Source organism: Mustela putorius, unplaced genomic scaffold (assembly GCF_011764305.1).
Source record: "Mustela putorius furo isolate JIRA1106 unplaced genomic scaffold, ASM1176430v1.1 tig00000174_pilon_pilon_pilon, whole genome shotgun sequence".
Taxonomy (NCBI): domain Eukaryota; kingdom Metazoa; phylum Chordata; class Mammalia; order Carnivora; family Mustelidae; genus Mustela; species Mustela putorius.
Genome location: NW_025421304.1, coordinates 17,214,978 through 17,239,466, shown reverse-complemented (window position 1 = coordinate 17,239,466; position 24,489 = coordinate 17,214,978). Strand labels below are relative to the sequence as shown.

General features: G+C 42.8%; 1 protein-coding gene across 1 annotated transcript; it reads right to left on the bottom strand.

The window, feature by feature from the left end:
* Positions 1-24,414, bottom strand: OGFOD1 (2-oxoglutarate and iron dependent oxygenase domain containing 1). The gene is made up of 13 exons (XM_004744211.3): positions 24,168-24,414; positions 22,001-22,146; positions 17,847-17,893; positions 14,226-14,326; positions 10,645-10,761; positions 10,021-10,112; positions 9,686-9,814; positions 9,293-9,406; positions 7,311-7,390; positions 6,708-7,021; positions 1,989-2,111; positions 1,235-1,293; positions 1-722 (listed from the first exon to the last, which is right to left on the bottom strand). Exons 1-13 carry the CDS (start codon positions 24,319-24,321, stop codon positions 561-563), a joined length of 1,638 nt encoding a protein of 545 aa, XP_004744268.1. The 5' UTR covers positions 24,322-24,414; the 3' UTR covers positions 1-560.
* Between the last annotated feature and the right edge of the window lie 75 nt (positions 24,415-24,489).

Sequence of the window (24,489 nt, the reverse complement as noted above, 5' to 3'; positions counted from 1 at the left end):
TGAACCTTGAAGACTTTATGCTTGGTGAAATAAGCCAGTCACAAGAGGACGAATAGTGTATTGTTCCACTTCTATAGACAGACAGAAAGTAGAATGGGGGCTGTCAGGGGCCAGTGGGGCGAGGTGACGGGGGTGGTACTCTTCATGGGGACAGAGCTTCAGTCTGGGAAGATGGGAAGGTTCTGGAGGTGGATGGTGGTGACGGGCACACAACCATGTGAATGTACTGAATGTCACTGAAGTGTACATTTAAAAATGGTTAAAATGGTACACTTTATATCATGTATATTTTACCACCACAAAAACTTGTAAAAAAAATCACTAAGGAAGGTCATATGGAAAAGGAAAAAATGAATGTTTAAAAAAAAAAGACAAAGCCTTTTTTTTTTAATCAAGAGAGAGGTACCTGGCTCCAAGCTCAAGGTCTAGATTGAGGACAGTGATGATGAGTCCTACCACCCACAGATTTTAAGGATACCGTCACACAGGTCACCTGGTGGCTCCTGCGTGCCTCCCAGTCCTGAAGAAGGGTCTCTTTCCTCTAGCTCTGCCCAGCCCTGTCATTCATAATAGACAAATGAAAAGTCCCAGAAACCGGTTCTATCAGGGGAGTCTTTCTTTTGTTCGAGGCTTCGGTGGTTAATATGCTTGACGAATTTCAGAGTCTCTCTGTCTCTGTAGACCAGTGCCAAAGAGTTGTTTTCTGGATTCACTGTTAGCAGCTGAAATAAGCAAATACAATGACATCAGAACACAGAACTTCTTCTCAACTCGTTTCCTCAATGATTCACCACTGAACAGATGGTTTTCACATCATGTACTTAGACTGGTGATAGGGGATCTTTTAAAAAAGTTCCTTTACTAGGTGGAGCTATTCCTCTGGCTGTCAAGGCATTTTCCAATGAGCCCCATTCCAAATCATACCCAGAAAGATTTTTACCCAGTGCATTTATTTCTTACTATATTGAAAGATTACTTGGGAATGCACTAGGTAACTCTTAGCTTACATGAAATTTCTCAGTAGGGTAGGAGAAATGCTTCCTGATTTTCCTTTGGCATCTTTATTCCTTGCTGAGTACTTTCTATTAGAAATTAGAACCACGGCCAGGCAGACCATTATGTATTTACTGGCTAAAGACATTGGCTAAAGGTCATAAAAATTGGGTCTCTGTAGAGAGAGCTGAAAGCTTCCTCAAGAACTAAAAAGGGCAGTCTGCTGTCAGACGCAACTTACCTCTTCATCTTCACCTTTGGCAATGTAGGAGGTAAATCCACCATATTCTGGCTCCCAGCCTTACAAAGGGAAAATAAACGGCATTCAGAAAGCTCTGACTCCAAGACTGCATCCTCTGCTTCCATCGCTGATCCCATGCTGCTTACAGCTGAGGGATCTGAGAGCTCAGTAGTAACCAACTCTAAGACTTATGAGCTGGAATTTCCATTCAATCCGCATTAAGAACTGAAAACTAAGAATTGAATATAAAATGCACCTGGAAGGACAATTACATAGAAGAGGTAGATAAGGGGGTTACATGGAGGGAAATTATGGTTTGGTCCATATGCCCCCATACCTTAGTCACAGAAATAAATCCTCTGGGTTGGGAGACTGAAGTTCATGACCCCCAAGATCCCCTCCAACAGGGAGCTTCTGTCATCTGTAATCCTGGCCAAGGCACCTCACTTCTGAATTGGTTGGCTGGAGGGGGTCACCAGGGGACTGCCCCTCTCTTTTTTTTTTTTTTTTAAAGATTTTATTTATTTATCCGACAGAGAGAGATCACAAGTAGATGGAGAGGCAGGCAGAGAGTGGCGGGGGGGGGGGGAAGCAGGCTCCCCGCTGAGCAGAGAGCCCGATGCGGGACTCGATCCCAGGACCCTGAGACCATGACCCGAGCCGAAGGCAGCGGCCCCAACCCACTGAGCCACCCAGGCGCCTGGGACTGCCCCTCTCAAGGGAACAGTTCACTGCTGTCCTTCCTGCCTCTTACCTTCACAGCCACAGTAGAGAAGTAAGTCCAGGGCAAATTCCGTCTTGCTGTTGTCATGGATCAAAGTGTAGTGACCGGTCTTCCAACGCCTCAGTTCCCCCTGGCATGTAGGAACACTTGAGTCTAAGAAGAAACAACAGAAGGCCAGAAAAAACTTAAAATAACTTTGTTACAGGGGCACCTGGGTGGCTCAGTCAGTTCAGTCTCTGACTCTTGATCTCAGCTCAGGTGTCGATCTCAGGGTCATGAGTTCAAGCCCCGTGTTGGGTTCCATGCTGGGTGTGGAGCCTGCTTAAGAAAATAAGCAACTTTGGGGCGCCTGGGTGGCTCAGTGGGTTAAAGCCTCTGCCTTTGGCTCAGGTCATGATCCCAGGGTCCTGTGATGGAGCCCCGCATCGGGCTCTCTGCTCCGCAGGGAGCCGGCTTCTTCCCCTCTCTCTCTACCTGCCTCTCTGCCTACTTGTGATCTCTGTCTGTCAAATAAATAAATAAAATCTTTAAAAAAAGAAAAGAAGCAACTTTGATACAACTGCTAGTTTGGGAGGGAAAAATAAGTAGAATGATCCAGCACTAAAGGGAAACCATTCCCATAAGCCCTCTGACCTACTGCTCCACCAAACCAGCCTTACTGACAGTGACTGTCAGAAATGTATTGTGTACCGTTTGGGGGGAGGGCAGGGAGGGGGACTTGACATTCTATTTCTTTCTTTACAAGAAATTTTAGATGGAATATACATTTTGCTGCCAATATAAAAATTATAACATGAATAAATTTATAATTTTAAATAGATTCCCCCTCACCACCTGCTGGCATCTCCTATTACTCATGTTTTATCTTGGTGTGATTCACTTGTTACAACTGGCAAAACAATACTGATACTTTATTATTGACTAAAGTCCATAGTTGACATTAGGGTCCACTCCTTGTGCTGTACATTCTATGGGTCTTGATCACTGTGTAATGTTGAGTCTGTCATCACTGTATCATACAGAATTGGTTTTAATGCCCTAAAAAACCCCTGTGCTCCACCTAATTCATCCTTCCCTCCCTTCTAATTTCTTCCAACCACTGATTTTACTCTCTCCTTAGTTCTGCCTTTTCCAGAATGTCATAGAGTTGGAATCATACAGGAAGTAGCCTTTTCAGACCAGCTGCTTTCACTCAGCAATATGTACCTAAGGTTCCTCCATGTCTTTCCATGGAGATCAAGCTTGATCGTTTCTTTTTAACTGCATTCTGTTATGGTTAAAGAAGCTACTTTGTATGATCTATCTATGTTTCTATCTTTAATTATTTTTTATTTTTTATTTTCCTAAAGATTTTTTTTATTTTTTAAATTTTATTTATTTGTCTGAGAGAGAGTGAGAGCGAGCGAGTACACCAACAGGCAGAGTGCCAGGCAGAGGCAGAGAGAAAAGCAGGCTCCCTGCTGAGCAAGGAGCCGGATGCAGAACTTGATCCCAGGACCCTGGGATCATGACCTGAGATGAAGGCAGCCACCCCACTGAACTAACTAGGTGTCCCTAAAGATTTTATTTATTTATTTATTTATAATGATACTAACTTCATTTTTTTTTAAATTTAAAGATTTTATTTATTTATTTGACAGACAGAGATCACAGGTAGGCAGACAGGCAGGCAGAGAGAGAGAGAAAGGGAAGCAGGCTCCCTGCTGAGCAGAAAGCCCGACTCGGGGCTCGATCCCAAGACCCTGGGATCATGACCTGAGCCGAAGGCAGAGGCTTTAACCCACTGAACCACCCACGTGCCCTAAGATTTTGTTTTTAAGTAATTGCTACATCCAACGTGGGGCTTGAACTTAAAACCAGAGATCACACTTGATCTTTGCCAAAAGGCCGAGAAGTGATAAAACCAGAGATTACGCTACTGATACCTATCTTCTAAAATCTACTGAGACTAAATTTGTGGTCTTTCCTGGAAAATGTCCCATGTTCACTTGAGAATGTATATGCCACTGCTGGGGGGTATATTGCTCTGGATTATGCTTGTTACGTGTAGCTGGTTTATTGGGTTAAGTCCTCTTAGGAGCTGACTTCTCCCAGCTGCGACTGGAGAACTATCCCATTTCTCCCTCCAATTCTGTCAGTTTTTGCTTCATGTATTTTCAGTCTGTCATCAAGTACATAAAGATTTGTAAATTATTTTATCTTCCTGCTGTACTGAACTTTAAAAAATAATAGTATGTCCTTCTTTTTCTCTTCTTTTCTGAGTTAAGGTCTGTTTTGTTTGGATGCCTGGCTGGCTCAGGTGGGACAGCATGCAACTCTTTTTTTTTTTTTTTTTTAAGATTTTATTTATTTATTTGACAGAGAGAGCAAGATCACAAGTAGGCAGAGAGGCAGGCAGAGAGAGAGGGGGAAGCAGGCTCCCTGGGGAGCAGAGAGCCTGATGTGGGGCTTGATCCCAGGACCCTGAGATCATGACCTGAGCCAAAGGCAGAGGCTTTAACCCACTGAGCCACCCAGGCGCCCCAGCAAGCAGCTTTTGATCTCAGGGCCATGAAGAGTTGGAGCCCCATGTCGGATGTGGAGCTTTACTTTAAAAAATAATAATAAATAAATAAATACAAAGTCTATTTTGTTTGATATTAGTAGAGCCACTCCTGCTCTCTTCTGGTTACTGTTTGCATGGAACATCTTTCTCCATCCTTTTATTTTCAATCTGTTTGCATCTCTGGATCTCAAGTGAGTCTCTTGTAGACAGCAGATAGTTGAATCCTGTGTTCCTGTCTATTCTGCCAATCTCTGTCTTTTGATTGTCATTTGCTTTTAATGTAATTACTAGGAAAGAGGGGCTTGATTCTTTCATTTTGCTATTTGTTTTCTAAATGCCTTGTAGCTTTTTTCATCTCTCATTTCCTATATTACAGTCTTTTGTGTTTAGTTGATTTTTGGTATTGAAATGTTTAAATGCCTTTCTCAGTTTCCTCTATGTATACCCTACAGCTATGTTCTTTGTTGGCACCATGTGGGTTACATTTAACATCCTAAAGTTGAGTTTATGCCAGCTTAACTTTAATAAAATAGGAAAAGTCTGCTCCTTTATGGCTTTGTCCCCCCCCTCCCCTTTTCTTTAAGATGATGAACTTTACAAACACCTACTTTTTACATTTACCTCTGTATTCCCAGCTGCTTTGGCCCAGGGCCTTGCATACAGTGGTGGCCCAGTAATAGAATAAAGCATCCTTAGGCTGCCTGAACAGATTTTTTCCAAGTTCCAGGTTCCCATGAAAATGAAACCAAAAAGGAATAGAGGTTAATAGATATTTTTTCTTTCTTTCTTTCTTTTTTGTTTTGTTTTGTTTTTGTTTTTAAGGTTTTATTTATTTGACAGAGAGTGAGAGAGCACAAGCAGGGGGAGAGGGAAAAGCACGCTGCTCACTGAGCAGGGAGCCTGATGCAGGGATTGATCCCAAGACCCTGCGATCATGTCTTGAGCCAAAGGCAGGAGCTTAGCCAAATGAACCACCCAGAAGCCCCAAGAGATACTTTTTAAAAAAGCCTGTGAGGCCCCACTGATCTTCACTTGATTCCTTTTAGGGCCCAGGTATAGATGTCAGTATCAATTATCAAGGAAAGCTAACTTTATCTTAAAGAAAGGCTATCCTGTGTAGTGACTAGCACAGAAAAAGCCACCTGGCTCTGGTTGTTCTAAATCTGTGGTGGCCAAAGCGACAGGTCAGTCAGTCTGGGAGGCCACAGAATTTGTGTTATGTGGTTCTTGTGTCACACTGTTGGCTTTGTGTCCTTGCGCATCTACCTCTCTTGTCTTTGCTCTTCTAACTGCAACAGGGCAGGGGTCTTCTCCAGAAGTCAGAGTGGAAGTAGGGAGAGTACAACTTAGGAGAGGAATCGGGCAGCAGATTTTCTCGTCTGATTTAGTAGGTGCTAAACTGTATATGCTCAGTTGGTAGCCGCTTATCTCTAGGTGCCAAAATTCCCACAGAAGCCTTACCTCTTAAATGTCCTATTTTCTCTGTTTGATCTTGTCTGTAAAGACTTCCTCTACTTTTTTTTTTTAAGCCTATTTTTTTTTTTTTTAACTAATCTCCACACCCAATGTTGGGCTCAAGTTCATGACCCTGAGATCAAGAGTTGCACGTTCTTCTGTCTGAGTCACCCAGGTGCCCTTAGACTTTCTCTACTTTTAATAATTTCCTTCTACCTATCTGCCCAAATTCAAGCACGTTTTTATAAGCAAGTTTAGGGTATTACTGGTCCTTGGCAGAAATAAGCTGTGTTCACCTGCCTCTTTTTGATGTTCTTATGTCTTAGAGTAGTTTGGGGCAAAGCCAGTCCTATTTCTGTCTACTGTTCTTACACTGTTAGCCTAATAAAATGTCTGAGCTGCCTCTCCTACCTAGAATGTTCTTCCCACAGATCCTTTTTGGTACTCAGGTCTGAGCTCGGATGGCAGCTCCCGAGACTGGTTTCTCCGGTTGCCCGGTCACCTAAGAGGCCACTTGGTCCTTCCTCAGCACACATCCTTATTCAGATTTTCTGCAAACACGTTTAATCTCCATCCTCTCCCACTAGAACATAAACTCTGGGAGAGCGGAGGCCTTGTTTGTTCCATCCTCCAGCTCCCAAAACAGGCCCAGCAGATCACAGATGCTCGAGTAACAGTTGCGGGATGAATCGATGACGGAAGAGTGAATGCTTCATGGTAAGTAAGGGCGACTCAGAACAATGGCTTACCTTGCTTTGCTCCGTTTTCCTCCGAGTCTGGGTCTGGCTGTTCCTTGCTCTGCTGTCTGTTGTTGCGGAAGGCCGTCCGATGGTTCTCTGGCTCGGAGGAGCTATGGCTTGTCCCTTCTTCAGTGTTATCGGTAGCAGAGGCTCCTTCTCCCTCTTTTTGGTTCTCCACCTCATCTTCGTCTGAAGGGGCCAGGAAGTGAAGTTTCAGGCCTGTGAAGTTGGAGAGCAGCAAGAACAGAGCCTCGGAGCGGAATAATTCCATGCAGTCCTTCAGAATGTCGGGAAGCTTGCTCTCCTCGGCTTTCTCATAAAACCTGGAAAGCAGTGAGGCCAAGCTGGTCAACAAAGCCACACCTGTACAATTACTCATGGAATAAAAGCTGCTCGTTAGTTTTGTACCCTGCTCCCTAGTCCTGGCACGGCCTGCTAAAGCACAGGTGGTTCGAACAGTGAGGTTCTACCAGGGCCTGCTACTGGATGTCCCTGGGAATGAAACATCACCAGGGCCAATGTCCTATTGCTGGCAAATGTCCCATTATTGGAAGTGAAACTTGCAGACAAACAGGCAGATGCTGAACACAAAGGCAAATGTCTCAGTTCTACCTTTTGTTAGGGGGACCTCGGCTGCTCCATTTCACGTCTCCTTTCTCCAGAGCCTCGCAGACCTCTGCAAATTTCTCAGGCTGGAAAATGAGCAAAGAAAGAAGCAGTTAGTGAGTCTCTCTATGATTCCACACTGGCCTTGCGGGTGGGGCCGCTCCGTAGAATCATGTTGGCTAATTCCTAAAAGGTCCAAAGGATGTTCACTCCTTTCGCCCATGGTCCCCCAGGCCTGCTACAATGCAGCCAGAACAAAACCACTGGATAAATCCAAAGTATGCTTTAGCCAAGAGACCTGAGTGTCGATCTGGGCTATTTCCTTTAGTGGTCATGTATCTCATGACCTCTCAGACTCCTGCATTTATAAAATGAAGGTCATAATACAGTCTCTTCAATTTATAAGATGTGGGGAAAAAGAATGAAACTGCTTAACAGTCAATGTCATCACACTAGAACTCTCTGTAGGTCTTACTTTTATGTAATCAGCTTTCTAAATAGAGAAAGCCACGTGTAGAGCAAAAAGCTGATTAATCTATTGAAATCTGCTCCACAAGAGGCATTCTATATGCTTGTTCAATGTGACTTCCCAAGGAGTGTTCTTAAAACAGCAGTCTTTGGGATGCCTGGGTGGCTCAGTGGGTTAAGCCTCTGCCTTTGGCTCAGGTCATGATCTCAGGGTTCTGGGATTGAGCCCTGCATCGGGCTCTCTGCTCGGCAGGGAGCCTGCTTCCCCCTCTCTCTGCCTGCCTCTCTGCCTACTTGTGATCTCTGTCTGTCAAATAAATAAATAAAATCTTAAAACAAAAACAGCAGTCCTATCAGCTATAAAACAGGAAAGAGGATCCCAAAGCCTGGCTTAGGTAAGCTGAATAAAATAGGTTCAAACAAGTTTATATACTATAATAAATACTTCTCAAGCTCCTTAATATGCTAATGTCAGCTTTAAAATTCTGAGAGGGAGGGACATCTGGGTGGGTCAGTTATTAAGCATCTTCCTTCTGCTCAGGTCATGATCCCAGGGTCCTGGCATTGAGCCCCGCATTGGGCTCCCTGTTTGGGGAGCCTGCTTCTCCCTCTCCCTGCTGCTCCCCCTGCTGTGCTTGCTCTCTCTGTCAAAAAAAAAAAAAAAAAAAAAAAAAATTCCGAGAGGGAGGGAGATGGGGAGGGGGAGAGAGAGAGAGAGAGGTAGGTAGCATGTGGGGGTGTCTCAACCTTTTTTCTCGTGGAGGAACAGCTCTTGGGGCTGTGCTTCCATGGGATCCAGAGTCAACTGTGAGGCACCACACCAGTGTCTATGATCTCTTTTGGCCCTCACAACAACTCTTCAAGATGAACAAGGCATGTCTTACCCCAGTTTAACTGATGAAGAGCTATAAGCTCTGGGGGATTCAGTGATTTTCTCAGGTTAGTAAAACCACAGAGCCAGGACATGAACATGAAGTCTTCTGACTCCTGATGTAGTTCCCTTTCCACTGAAATGTGCTGTGTATCACTGTCAAACATTCATTAATAAGTGTTCTCAGTTAATAATCTATCTTTCATTAAAAGCAATAATAAACTGACAGGAAACCATATTCACCAAATGAATAGGAAGAAAGCTACATACAACTCCCTCTCAGTGTCGAAGCATGCATGCCTGCGTGTGTATGTGTATGTGTGTGTGTGTGTGTGCATGTGTAACATTAAGATTCCAGAAAACTGGGGAATACCCAAATGTGTATGTGTGTGTGTACCATTAAGATTCCAGAAAACTGGGGAATACCCAAGAGACTCTTAGCCCACTAAGCACACAACTGATATCAATGTTAGCTACTAGCATCACTTGTATATTTTATCAACAAGATGATATAAACATTCTAACCAGGAACTAAACAAAAAAATCCTTTAGTGAGGCCTGTTTACCCACTCAAGAAGCAAGAAAAACAAAAGCACAAGTTATAACAGTAAGATTTTGTTGATACACTGGTCAGAACGTGCTGGCTTACCTTAAGGAACTCCTTTAGGAGAATTTCAGACCTTTCTTCAAACTCTTCTTGAATTTGAACTTGGTAATCCATGTCCAGATAAGTAGGGTTGATCCAATCATACAAAATTTCATGCTTACAAAGAAGCAGCAGATGCAAAACGTGAATTAACAATTCCTATTGTTTTGTTCTTACATCACTTCGTGCTAGTAAAATATATGCAAAGCCTCACTTTATAATCTTCTCCTTGTTACACATAAAAGTGATGGAAAACTCTGCCTGAGAAAAAGACACTCTCAAAAGTTTACCCAATAAAAGCGAAAGAAACTCCAAGTCCAATTTCATTACCAGGAAAACAAACCATATGGTAAAGCTTCTAAGATAAGAATCCCGACAACAGGCATTTATCCTTACATCTTGTGGGATGTGAGGGCTCCGGGGTATGAGAGGTTCAAAGTAGTTGGGAGGCCGGGTCAGTGAAGGACCATGGAACCAGCCACTTATAGACAAACGCGACTTTTCTTCAGATAGGACTTCAGACACCTGAAAGGACAAGGCCAGCAGCACATGAACATACCCACTGAGGGGGACGATTGCCAGCCAGGATGTGCTCACTTCCGGATCCGTCAGGCCAGATGCACACACAACCTGACCACGGAAGTACAACAGGAAGTGGTCACATTTCGATAATAGGGGACTAAACAGCATGATCCTTAGTACTCTGTGTATTTGTGGTTTATAATCGTTACCTGGTGAAAGGATACTGGAGACACTTCAAAGAAAACCAGTGTGTTCCATGAAGGGATAAGAGACTTGACGATCTGCTTCGGCTGAAAGTGTTCTGCACCAGGAGAGAAGACAACACGAATGCGGTTTCCTTATCAGCAACCACTTTCAGGCCACCTTGTTTCACTTTGACAATTCTCAGATTTCTAAGGGTAACTAGATGCACCCTGCAGATTGCAGGACGCCACCCCCTTCCGTCTGTTTCACTCAGTTCTGCTTGCTGACCACCGTTCGTGCTATGCCATCTGTTATCGCTGAGGGCTAGGATAGGTTTGGAAAGTTTTCGAGAGTCAACACCTGGTGTCAGTCATTAGGAAACCCCGACTTCCTGTCAGACAGACTGGCCCCGGCAGACTGATGGCCCCAGGCAGCTTTCCACATGTTCCCCCTTTCCAGGTTAGTACTCAGGAGTAGGGAATGACTAGTCCTCATGCTCATAATGGACTCCACCTCTGGAGTAATGACTCCAATGTAGAGAGGCGGCTGTCAGGGCTGGTGTCTGCTCGCCCTCCTCAGAGGAGGCCACACACTGTGTGTTAAGAGCTCAGAAGTAGCTACTGGTGCTGACGTGCATGGGCTTGTCTTACCATCAACGTCATACAGGTCCAGGGTGCCCCCCAGGCTCCTGTCCCAGGGAGGAACCAGGTAAAGAATGAAGGCGATCCGGCGCCCTTCCAGCTCGTCGTCGTGGCAGAGGAGGGCATCTGCAATCGTGCAACACATGCTCTAATGTCCCCGAGCCAACAAGGAGCAGCCGATACTCTGATCCTGCATTTTTTTTTTCAAAAGATTTTATTTTTTTATTTGACAGACAGAGATCACAAGTTGGCAGAGAAGCAGGCAGAGAGAGAGAGAGGAGGAAGCAAGCTCCCCGCTGAGCAGAGAGCCCGATGCGGGGCTCCATCCCAGGACACTAGGTTCACGACCTGAGCCGAAGGCAGAGGCTTTAACGCACTGAGCCACCCAGGCGCCCCTGATCCTGCATTTTAATATCGGTCCATCTGATATCCACCCGCAATGTGAGCTCCTCCAGCCATAAAATGACACCTATTTCTCCTGTTTTATAATCAGAAACATAAAACTGGGAAGATGGAGAAATCTAAAAGCACTGAAGAGCACATATATGCACAGACCCCGGAGATAATCACTATCAATATTTTTGCTCATGTTCTTCCAGTATTTTTCCTACATATGTTTGCTTTTTTTTAAAAAAAAAAAAGGGTACCCTATAGTGGTTGTTTTGTGGCCTTTTTATTGCCTGCCCAGTGTTTGTTCTCATCACTACACATACCTGTCATGGTTTTAATGGCCTATAGTTATGCTACTATATGGACTATGAATTACCTTCTTTCTCCTTTAATTAATTTTCTACTTGCTTTTCCCATTTCTTATCTATTAAGCAAAATGTTTCAGTGAACAAATGAACATCATTGTATGTAGATCTCTTGGTAGCAGTTCCCGTTAATTTCCTGAGCTAAAGCTTCTAAAAGCTGTTAGGTGGGACTGAGCAGGGGAGGCATCCCTGCAGGGCAGGAGAAGGAGGGTTTGTTATGGTGAGCTCTGATCGTTCACACATGGAGCAATTGTTTCGATAAAGAAATATCCTGAAGGTGATAGAAGCCATGGTTTTCACTGCTGATGAAGGAAATTACAAATACAGAAATGGAGAAATCTGGGATAATCCTATGGTGTTGAATTGCAACTGTAGGAATCAATGTGAATTGAGTTTCCTATGCATGTAGATATTTACTTAGACCCTACATATTTCTAGACACTGACACACACACGTAAATGCATGTGTGCATATGCACATCTGTATATTCACTACCTCTTCTCTACTAAAAGGCCTGGGAGCAGTGACACCCCCAACAGCAGAAACACTTAGAGTCCAGATCTTGATTTCTAAGCATCATTTGTCTCTAAAAGCAATCAGGGTTCTTTGGAAGAATGGCTAACTCTCGGTCTAGAGCAAGGGACACATAAGACGAGCCCGGAAAATCTTGTTCTTGTGGGAAGTAAGATATATTATGAATGATGGGGACCCATCAAAAGGACACAGAAATCAGTTTAAAGGGGCTCCCCTTGATCAAATCAAGGACAAGATGAGCCTCACTTTGATAGAGCAACTGATTATAGCCCATTACATAGTGACCCATAAATCCACACTGATGTAAATAAATAAATGAATGAATAAATGGGAAGAGAAAAAGGTTTCTTTTACAGAATGACAACCAATAAATGTAAAGGGAATGGTTTTATTTTTAAAAAATCACCATTTGGCAACCTGCACAGTAATAATTTTGCAAGAAATGCCAGAAGGTGCTAAAGTAAGTGAATCAAAGTTAGAGGAGAAATGGGATATTTACATAATCCTTAAGTATCTCCCCACAAAATTCTGATTTACTTACAGAAAGAAAAAGAACAAGTTTATAGTAGGAAAACCTGACATCAGTTACCACCTTAACTAAATAATCAAAGTTAGTATCACTAGCCTATGACACGTAGAAACCATATACCCCTTGATAAGATGCAGCAAAAAACCCCCACATAATTGATTCTGTAACATTTCTACCCAAAATTCAAGGCTTGAATCTAATCCCGAGGAGGCATCAGACAGATGATCCAAATTGAGGGCAGATTTACAAAATGAGTCCTCTGTAAACCTCTGGAAGCATTTAGATCATGAAAGTCAAGGCAAGACTGAAGAACTGTTCTAGACTGAGGGAGACCAAATCAGGCACGACAGTTCTGCAAGCCCGGAGAGGATCCTTTTGCAATCAAGGACCAAACAGTGGAACTTGAATGGAGTCTGCGGATTAGATGGGAATAATGTATCGATCTTAATTTCCTGATTTTGATGGTTTACTGCCATCATCTAGGAGAATGTCCTTGTTGTAGGAATCACTGAAGAACATGGGGGGCCCGGAGCAGGCCAGCAAACTACTCTCAAGTAAAATGGGAAAAAACTATTTGTACAATGCTTGCCACGTTCCTGTAAGTTTGAAATGATATTCAATTAGAAAGAAAAAAGTTTTTTAAAAAGGATGTAGGACAGGACTTGTCCTGTGTATCACTCAGCCTCAAAAAGTGGTTACCAATGTATACTTCTCCCATTAGACTCTATACTGTATGAGAGTAAACCCACATCAAAATTCCTCTTAGTAAAACAGGGGCGCCTGGGTGGCTCAGTGAGTTAAAGCCTCTGCCTTCGGCTCGGGTCATGATCCCGGGGTCCTGGAATCGAGCCCCACATCGGGCTCTCTGCTTAGCAGGGAGCCTGTTTCCCCCCTTCTCTCTCTCTGCCTGCCTCTCTGCCTACTTGTGATCTCTGTCTGTCAAATAAATAAATAAAATTTTTAAAAAAATTTTTACTTAGTAAAATCAAAACACTTTCCCTTTCAGGTGAAAAAGCAAACATGCTTTCAAAAAGACATTTCTATGCTCACAAAGGGAACAAGTGACAATGGAAACCTCTGAAGGGAGAGGGGGACAAGGAGAAGGTGCAGGGCCTGTCAGGGTTTATACTGCATCCTTCTATATTGTTTGAAGATCTTTTCCTTAAAAATATAGTCCTTTCTTACCTTCAAAAGAACAAGGGGAAAAAAAAAGAAAAAAAGGCACTAAGGGATATTTGCTCCCTAGGAAGCCCAAGAGTGGCGTTGACAATACCTCCTCTGAGTTTCCTGATGCTCCATACCGAGTTGGCTAGTGTGTGCCTTGTCAGCATTTTTCTGAAAATGTGGTCAACAGCTTTCATCATATTTCCACCGAAGGGAAAACTGCCTTATAAGGTAGGCGTTTTGGTATTCGAGCCAGGTCAAATCTATTAAGAAGGTCCTAATGCGGGGTGCCTGGGTGGCTCAGTTGTTAAGGGTCTGCCTTTGGCTTGGGTCATGATCCCAGGATCCTGGGATCGAGCCCCACTTCAGGCTCCCTGCTCAGCGGGAGGACTGCTTCTCCCTCTCCCTTCTCCCACTCCCCCTGCTTGTGTTCTTTCTCTCTCTCTGTCATATAAATAAAATCTTAAAAAGAAAAAAAAAGAAGAAGGTCCTAATGCTATTGTGGGGGCGTGTCCAAGTCTAGGAATCTGGCACACTGATGGTATCTCACCAATACTATGTAGCTAAAGCCTGTAAGTCCTCCAGACATCAAGGCCTTTATCTCTTACCAGAGAATTCATATTTAGCACAGGACATATCAATAGTTGATTCCAGGTCAATCTTGGAAATGTCAGCAAGCCAAGTCCGGAAATCTTCAAACAGAACTTTCCTAGAAATGTCAACAAAGGTAACTTGTTAGCCACAGCGTTTGGATCTCGGCCACAGCTACTTTTTCCTGGATGCTGTCGTAGCTTCTTTACTTTCAACTTGCACAGTTTAGGACTTGGACCTGAAATAAAGAGAAAGAAATACAAAGCCATCTACTATAATATAGTTTTGCTCTGCTATTCCGTTTCACTTTCTTCCTCTTTGGTTGATAGCATGCCCCATCACGGTAGTACTCTGCCGTCCATCATAATTCAGCACACTGATGTTCCTTTCCGGGAGTTTTAGACACATTCTGTGGCACTCAATACTACCCCACTGTTTAATGACCACTTGGGTGACACTGTTGCAGATTAAAAACTTCAAGCTGCAATGATGGTACCTTGCTAACTGTGTAGGATCAGAAAACCTTTCATAGAAGTTCTGATGCTAGCACGGTACCAGTAAGAGATGCCGAACATTTCCATTCACCAGCTAACAGGGCTCTTTGTAGAGAAATCTCTTTAATCCCATTTATAATTCACTCAGCCAATTGACTTTGAAATTATGTGAATCTTGATGAGTTGAGAACATTTTGAAAGGACTTACATCAGTTCATATGTTGCACACACAGACAATATTTTTTGGACCATCTTAGTCCAGATGTACACAACTGAAAATGCAACTGTGCTGTTCATAATTAAATGTCAAGTCTCCAGGCTGATCTCCTAAGATTTTAATACCAAGTCTTTTTTCTATTCTATACATTACCAAACCAAAAAGTTCTATAAAATACTGTGCGAGGTTGGGCCAACCGGAAATGCCCATGTAACTTAAAAACAGAGCTGCTGACTATATCCATTGTGCCAGCAGAGCAAAATGCTGAACCAGGCTTGAGATGTGGGCGGCGAACATTTCTGCAAAGTCTTGATGCTTTAAGCACTATTATCGAAGCCTTAAATCCCTCTTTTACTGGTAACATTGGCTTCCTCAAATGTATTCCATAAAAAGCTCCTCCTTTAGTAACTCTGTGAAAGTGTCGCAAGGACAGGATTATTTCCTGTCATTATTCTCATTTGTTAATTGAATTTAGGAGAAATCAAAGAGTATAAACATCAATTTTCTCTTCCAAGGAATCCCGTCTCTCACTCCAGCCGGCTGTGATCCTATGGGTCACAGGATCCATTCCTGTGGGAATGGAACCTCAGTCCTACAGGAAAGGCTTACCAGAGGCATGCTGTGAACTAAGGAGATAATGCCTTCTAGCGCAATCATCTCTCTTTGGAACAACAACAAAAGGTCAAAATAAATATGAAATGTTAGAGATGCAGTTCACACACAAGCAACACTTCAGAATTGGGAAGAAATAACACTCCGTGCAGGCTGCCATCATATATCAAAATGTCCCAGAGGATGAAAGAGAATGAGAAAAAAAAATGACTTCTGTAGAAATGAAAAACAGTTATTACAAAGTAACATCGTGCTTCTTGTAATAAAACCAGGGAGGGAAAAGCCCTCTATAAGTAAAAAGAAACTGTTAAAAAAAACCCGAAATCCTACAAGCCAGATTTAAACATTCCATTCTTCTGTCTTTTCTTTTGTACACAGATAGCCAAATATATCTCTTTTTAAAAAAATCATTCACATTGGGGCGTCTGGGTGGCTCAGTCATTAAGTGTCCGCCTTTGGCTCAGGTCATGATCCCAGCGTCCTGGGATCGAGCCTGGGATCGAGCCCTGCAACGGGCTCCCCGCTCAGTAGAAAGACTGCTTCTCTCTTTCCCACTCCCCCTGATTGTGTTCCCTCTCTCATTGTGTCTCTGCCTGTCAAATAAATAAATAAAATCTTTAAAAAAAATCATTCACATTGTGCGCGCAGTTTTAGTGTTTTTTTTAAGGGTTTTATTTACTTGACACACAGAAAGAGCACAAGCAGAAGAGGCAGACAGAAGGAGAGGGAGAAGCAGACTCTCTGCTGAGCAGAGACCCTGACGTGGGGCTCAGTCCCAGCACCTTGGGATCATGACCTGAGCCAAAGGTAGACGCTTAACCAACTAAGCCACCAACATGCTCCCATCTTTTCTCTTGACAAGTGTACTGCATCAACTCTAATATGCTTTCTCTGTAAGAAGAATCATTATTTTGCTATGACTTAAAAAAATGTTGCCAATTAAAACAGGACACAACAGTAATTTGTGAGAAATTGGATCTCAGCAGTGCTAAAATGTGAAAAAAGAAAATGTATCTTAGAATTGGTGAAATTGGGTTTAACTTAACCATTCTCATGTATTAAAATTCACACATGTCATATTCAATGGTTGTAGAGTTTTCTTCTCATGCTTGTATCATTACTTATATATATCTCAATGAGTGGCCATTTAATTTGTATATAATTTTTCATTATTTTGGGGCACCCGAGTGGCTCACTGGGTGTGTCCGCCTCTTGATTTCAGCTCAGGTCATGATCTCAGGGTCATAGGATAGATCAAGCCTGCATCAGGTTCTATACTCAGTAGGGAGTCTACTTGGAAGATTCTTTCTCCCTCTCTCCCTTCCCCTCTCCCAACTAGCATTAGAGCGTGCAATCTCTTTCTCTAAAATGAATAAATCTTTAAAAAAAAATTTTTTTTTTTTTTTTTTTTTTTTTTTTTTTACTATTCTAAACATTACGACATGCAATCTTGCGAGGAATTTTTTGATCACATCCTTAATTATTTTCTCAGGGTAAATTCTTTTTTTTTTTTTTTAAGATTTTATTTATTTATTTGACAGAGAGAGCTCACGGGTAGATAGAGAGGCAGGCAGAGAGAGAGAGAGAGAGGGAAGCAGGCTCCCTGCTGAGCAGAGAGCCCGATGTGGGGCTTGATCCCAGGACCTGGAGATCATGACCTGAGCCAAAGGCAGCGGCTTAACCCACTGAGCCATCCAGGTGCCCTCAGGGTAAATTCTTTTTTTTTTAAAGATTTTATTTATTTATTTGACAGAGAGAAATCACAAGTACACTGAGAGGCAGGCAGAGAGAGAGAGAGAAGGAAGCAGGCTCCCCGCAGAGCAGAGAGCCCGATGTGGGGTTGGATCCCAGGACCCTGAGATCATGACCTGAGCCGAAGGCAGTGGCTTAACCCACTGAGCCACCCAGGCGCCCCAGGGTAAATTCTTATAAGTGGAATGACACTATAAAAAGGTAAGCATAATTTGAAGAGTTTTGATACATTTTTCAAAACCATCACCTAAGAAAGGGATCTATAATTCTGTCAGCACTGGGGGGTTTTATTTTGAATATATATGCCAACCTAACATGTGAAAAACGGTTTCAGCAGTGTTTCCTTGATTGCTGACAAAGCTGAACATTTTATCACTGAGAAGGTGGGTGCTGGAATCAAATTGACTTGAGTTTGTAGCTTAGTTCCCTAGGTTTTCATCTAGGAAGCCTTGAAAAAGTTATGTAATTTCTCAGTCTGTTTTCTCCTCTACAAAATGGGGTAATGACCTAATGCTACATGATGTAACATTTTCCACACCCAAGAAATATGATTAGTTATTTACCTTAAAGCACAGATGTGAGGCTCCCTTCTCTTCTTCAAATCATCAGACTTGATCATAGAAAAAGGAAAAAAAAAAGGTATTTCCTTTATATATTAGAAACACACAGGAATGCAGTTCAGTGCGTATCCTAGTAGTAGAGGATTGTGGTAAAGAGCCTGGACAACGACAAGATGCCTGGGTTTGACCTATGGCCCCTCCATGTGGCAGCTCCGTGACCTGGGCAAGTTACTTAATCCCTCTGGACCTTATTCATGCAAATACTTAAATAGTCATTGACAGAAGTGTTTATTTTCTTTTTGAGGGAGACAACAAACATAAAAAGCTGAAAGTTGGTAAGAAAGAAGGTGACAAAGGCACAGGGAAAAACAGCAGGATATGAGGGACTAGGCATGCTGAAGTTTGGGATAAGGTCTACAAGCACAAACATGGTGGCCAGGCTAGATTTCGCTGAGTGAAGCCAAGCCCTGAACAAGGTTAGGAAACATGCCAAGGGAATATCTAGGCAAAGAGGATTCAAGGTCCTGGAGCGCCTGGGTGGCTCAGTCAGTTAAGTGTCCAACTCTTGATTTTAGTCAGGTTGTGATCTCAGAGTTGTGAGATCAAGCCTCACGTCAGGCTACCTGCTCAGCATGGAAGCTACTTGAGATTCTCTCTTCCTCTGCTCCTCCCACCCCCCAGCACTCTCTCTCTAAAAATTAAATTAATTAATTAAAAAGAAAAAGAGGATTCAAGGTCCTGAGCATGAAGAAATCCAAAGAGATTGTGGCTGGAGCATAGAGAGTGCGGGGGACAGCAGTCAGCAGTAGGAGGTGAGGCCCAAGAGGCAATGGGACGCCTTAGAGCTCTTCTAAGTATTTTGGCTTTCTGTCAGAGAAATGAAGAACCTTCAGAGGCTTTAAGCAAGGGAGTAATAGGTTTCCATTTACGCTTTTAAAAATTGAGATAAAATGTACTGTTTTAATCATCTGAGTGCTTAATTCAGTGGATTTAATATACTCATGATGTTGTGTGGACCACCACCATCTGATTCCAGAACACTTATCATCCCCACCCCAAAAGGAAACCCTAGAGTCATTAGGCAATCGCTGTACATAGTCTTCTCCCCCAAGGTCCTGGCAACCACTAATCTACTTTCTGACTCTCTATATGGATTTGCCTAGTCAGGACATTACATATAAGTGGAATCCTACAACACGTGGCCTTGCGTGTCTAGTTTCTCTTAATACATTCCCAGGGCTCCTCCATGACACAGAAGCATTGCTCTGCCATTCTTATTCCTGGCTGAGTAATATTCCATTGTGTGGCTAGATCACACTCATCTGTCCATTCATCAGGTGATAGACATTTGGGTTCTTTCCACTTTTTTAGATATTATGAATAATCTTCTATGGCCATTGGTGTACTTGTTTTTATGTGCACATATTTTCAATTCTCTTGGGTCCACTGTTATTTGAAAAGAACACAATGGCTGTGATTGTATAAGTGGGCAAGAGTGGAAGCAATGATACTGGCTAATAAACTAATAGAATAATTCTGATGAGAGGATAAGATGCTTTGGACTGGTTGTTGGTAGTGTAAGTGGAAAGAAGTGTTTTTTTCCAGATATTTTTTGTGGAGAGAACCTGCAGAATTTCCTGACAAACTAGGTATGAGGTGAGAGAGGAACAGAAAGTTTTTAGCCTGGGCCACTTGGAAAGATAGAGTTGCCATTCACTGGATGGGTAACTTTGCAGGTGGAGAAGATTTAGGAGGAGAAGAACAGTTTAGTTTTGGGCTTAAGTGTGAGACACTTAACAGATATCCAAGAATAGAGGCAAAGCTTTGGGAGTCCCTGGAAATCTGCCTAGAAGTGGCCCGAGGGCAAAGCCCTAAAGTACTCCATCATTAAGAAGTCAGGTACAAAAGGAAGACTTACCAGAGGAAACCAAGCGCTTACCAGGTAGAAAGAAGACCGAGAGAACATTTCATATACTGAAAGTAAAGAAAATGTCTCCCAGAGAAAGGAGTAACATAGTAGCTCAAATGCGGCTGGAAGGTCAAGTGAAATGAATCCTGTATTTACTAATGTGGAAGTTGTGAGTGACCTTGACAAGTGTAGTTTCGGTGGAGTAGTAGGTAAAAGCCTGATGTAAAGTGGGCTTAACAGAGAATGGGAGTAGTATTTTGAGAAAGCACAGACAACTTATATGGAATTCTACTGTTAAAAAGAGCAGAGGAAAAAAAAAAAAAAAAAGAAGAGCAGAGGAATGAGGTGAAAGGCAAAGTCAGGTCAAAAGCATTTTTTTCTTAGGAAGAGCTTTCTTTGACATGTCACAAGGAATGATCCAGAAGATAAGGAAAAAAAAAAAACTAATGTATTCCCCTCATCTGTACAACAGGAATAGTAAGGTACTTCCTTCATAGGACTGTTATGAGTACTTAGCATGGCATAAAGCATGCACTCGGTAACACTTGCTTTAAAATACCCAGAATATCAGGAAACTCTTACTGACACACTTGCTTGGGAAGGTTGTAAGATGTCACAGACCCCATTATTATTATTATTATTATTTTTAAAGATTTTATTTATTTATTTGACAGAAAGAGAGAGAGATTACAAGTAGGCAGAGAGGCAGGCAGAGAGAGCGGGGGAAGCAGGCTCCCCAGTGAGCAGAGAGCCTGATGTGGGGCTCGACCCCAGGACCTGGAGATCATGACCTGAACCAAAGGCAGAGGCTTTAACCCACTGAGTCATCCAGGTGCCCCAAGGTTGTAAGATGTCATAGACTCCATTATTAAGGCAATTCATAACACAAGCAAAGAAAAGCAGATATAAGCAAAGTTTGAAGGGATAGGAGACTAAAAATAGGTTTTACATCTACTGTTTTAGGATGAAGAAGTTCAGTCCCAACAGCAAAGTAGAATTTTACCAAATATCCATATGATCGAAAGTAATCTTTTTCCCCCCTTCTCATTACCCACGCTCCTTTTTATTATTTTGCCACTCATTGATATCAGTTAGAAGTATTTTCATCTACCAGACTGCATCAAGTAAAAACCAGGTTGGTTTCTCTGTTTTAGTAATCAGAGACATATATAGCCCTAAATCAACAGGATAACCTAGTCTTATTGAAGTTGATATAATTACAAAGGCAGACAGCTGTGGTTTTTAATGTATATAAAACTTTACTAGGATAAAAGTTTAACTTTCATCAGATTTCCTCACCTAGTAAGAGTCATATCAAGTGTGTATTTAACTTGGTTAATTATATGTGTTAATTAAAGATTGACGGATGGGAGGACACAATCAGCTCTAGTGCAAAAGAATAAAGGCACGAGAGGGAAATCACATTTACTCCCTCATCGCAGATAAAGAGAAACCAAACAGTTTCTAAACCGTTTGGTTTCTCTTTAGAAAGAAATGCAAAGAAAACAAAATAATCCTCATCTTTTTCATTTTTATTTTATTCTGTGGTTTTTAAGGGCTGATATCCTTGAGATTTTAGGAAGGATTTCCAAGCGTGATATATACCATGTACTAAAAATATATTACCCTCAAACTGGGGAAGCCAATGACCTATATTTCTACAACCAGACTGAGCCCTGTCTTCTGAGAGTAGAAAAACTGGCCTTGATTTTGATATGGTCTTCCCTGCCAAATTAAACTGTCCACCAAAAAAAGAACAGATCTCACTTCCCTTAGTCAGATTGCGATGCACAGTGTATTACAGTATATAAAACTACCTAAAGGCATGAACTCAAAAATGTAAATGGGTATTATTTTCCAACATACAGCTCTCTTCAGCATACCAATCCCCAAAATGTACTTAATCCCTTTTGTTTATAACGTGCTTAACTTACTGGCTTGTTTTATTTCCTGACTATCTGTCCCCATCACTAGCACCTCTCTTAGTTTAAATTTAGAAGCCTTACAGGGCAGGAGCTGGCAGGAACTGACAGCCTTCTGTCAGAGGTTCCCATGCAATAATTATAGCACCTAACACACTGTTAATATTCAGTAAGCTTATGTGAAAGAATGAATGCTTTTAGCAATGTCAAGGCAAGAACCTTTCTAGGCAAACCCAATCTAAAATCTCTAGTCTAAAGGTAACAAATGATTCTGTAGATAATGCATTTCTGAGGTGGAAGAGTGAATGTGAAAGGGACATAAATACCTGCTGGAACTTATATAAATCGTTATACTTTTCATGGAAGTCCAAGTTCAAAAGTTCCTTCTGAAGCCCTTCCAAGAAGTTTTGGCTTTGGATGAAGTTTGGTATCACGCAGTGAAGAAAGGGATCCATGTCCATGACAATGGCCTCTGTTGGAAGGAAAACATTACTTATAGCTTTTTCCCCTTTTGTATTTTTTTAAAGATTTTATTTGTTTATTTGACAAGAGAGAGAAAGATTACAAGTAGGCAGAGGGGCAAGCAGAGAGAGAGGAGGAAGCAGGCTCCCCGCTGAGCAGAGAGCCCGATGTGGGGCTCTAGTGCAAAAGAATAAAGGCATGAGAGGGAAATCACATTTACTCCCTCATCGCAGATAAAGAGAAACCAAACAGTTTCTAAACCGTTTGGTTTCTCTTTAGAAAGAAATGGACTCTGAGACCATGACCTGAGCTGAAGGCAGAGGCTTAACCCACTGAGCCACCCAGGTGCCCCCTGCTTTGTATTTTTGACCCAAATAGCATGGCACAGGGAATACAAAAGGGAATGTTCACACATTTTCAGAAATGTTTCTAGTACCTAAAGACTTGGGGGAAGAATTATAAGCTCTCCCCCACTTTTTTTTACCCATTCAATATTACTTTTTAAATATATTCTGCTTAAAATTCTAGTCCTTAGGAGTACAGGTGGTGTCACTAAGTTAAGGTTCCTGTGTTTTTGTTTGTTTGTTTTTTAGTTCAGGGATTAGCCACTGAACTGAATATATTTTAGATTCTTTATTCATTTCCCCCCAGCTTAAAGTGAGAGGAGCAAATAAAAAATGAGAATAGAGGAGCACCTTGGTGGCTCAGTCGGCTAGGCATCCAACTCTTGATTTTGGCTCAGGTCATGATCTCAGGTTTGTGAGACAGAGCCCTGTAGTGGGCTCCATACTAGGCTAGGAGTCTGCTTAGAAATCTGTCTCTCCTCTCCCTCTGAGCTTCAACCCCTAAAAAAATGAAAATAGCAATACTGGCTGACAAGTTTTTTTCAACCTTGCCTTTTCTTTCTCCAAGTTACTGTTGGAGGAAGTTATAACTCACACTTTTTCTTTCTTTCTTTCTTTTTTAATAAGTCCTTTTTTTAAAGATTATTTATTTATTTGACAGAGATCACAAGTAGACAGAGAGGCAGGCAGAGAGAAAGGAGGAAGCAGGCACCCTGCTGAGCAGAGAGCCCGACTCGGGGCTCGATCCCAGGACCCTGGGATCATAACCTGAGCGGAAGGGAGAGGCTTTAACCCACTGAGCCGCCCAGGCGCCCCCAACGTACACTTTCTTTTCAAATCAGTTCAAGCATAACTCTTCAATGCCTTGATTTCTGTCTCAAAATTTTAGCTACTGCCTCTAATACTCTAAAGATTAGGTAACCCCCTAATATTAATAGTCACCACCACCAACACCGCCATATAGCCCGTGCCAAATACAGTGGTGTTATATACGTGATGTCACTTAATCTCCTCCGCAACCCTGTGGTAGACATTACCGCTCTTTCCATCCTACAGCTGAGGATATCCACAAGTCCCTGCGGGTACAGAGCTTGCCCTTTCCACACTAAGCGATCACTTTTCTATGTACCTCCAGACACCCAGGACTCACCCCTTCAAAGCACCTAACAACTGAAACCAAAATCATGGCAAACTCGAGGAGGGAAAGCATGATGCATGAAGCGGAATTCTCATCCTCTAAAGCGATATCTGAAGCTGAGGCAGGAATCGTTTAAGGTGGGTTCCTTCCCTTGCTCAACACTCGTTTACTTCCCTCGGGTCACGTAGTCGACCTATGGGCGTGTAAAAACGAGTAAGCTCGGGTGCCAGCTATCTGACAGCTCATTAATACATGCTCTGGCTACACGATTTTGGGAGAGCCAGTCACTGCCCTCGGAAGAACTACAAACTTGCATGCCCCTCTGCTTCCCAACTCTGGGGCCTACGTTTTTTCCTCTTCTCAGATTTCTAAATCCAAGCCGAACTTGGAATAATGGAGGGCAGCCGGAGAGTCCGAGGTGGCCAAAGTCACACCGTCTCCAGGGGTCTCTCCCCTTGTGGCCCCGCTGCCGGGGGGGCTCGGCTCGAGTGGCAGGACTTTCAGAGGCCCCCAGCCAGACCCTGCTCCCCGCTCACAGCACCCGGTTACCGTGACGGAACGGCGTCCTGCGGCTCCAGGCCTCAGACACCTGCTTTTTCAAGGTTTCTTGCGTGACAGCGTCCGAAAACTCCGCTATCACCTCCTTCTTTCCCCTTTTCCCGGTCCGGCCGGGAACAGGCTCAGCTGGCCGTTTCCCATTCATCTTCTTTTAAGCTACAGACCCACGCCGCACTGATTATGCAGCTACTCTCCTAGGCTGACTACAATTCCCCAAATGCCTCCACTCCCGTGTTCCCTAGCGCCGACCAATAGGAAGTACCAAGGTTCAAGAAGGCGGAGTCCATTCCTGGTTTACCAATGGAAGCTCTAG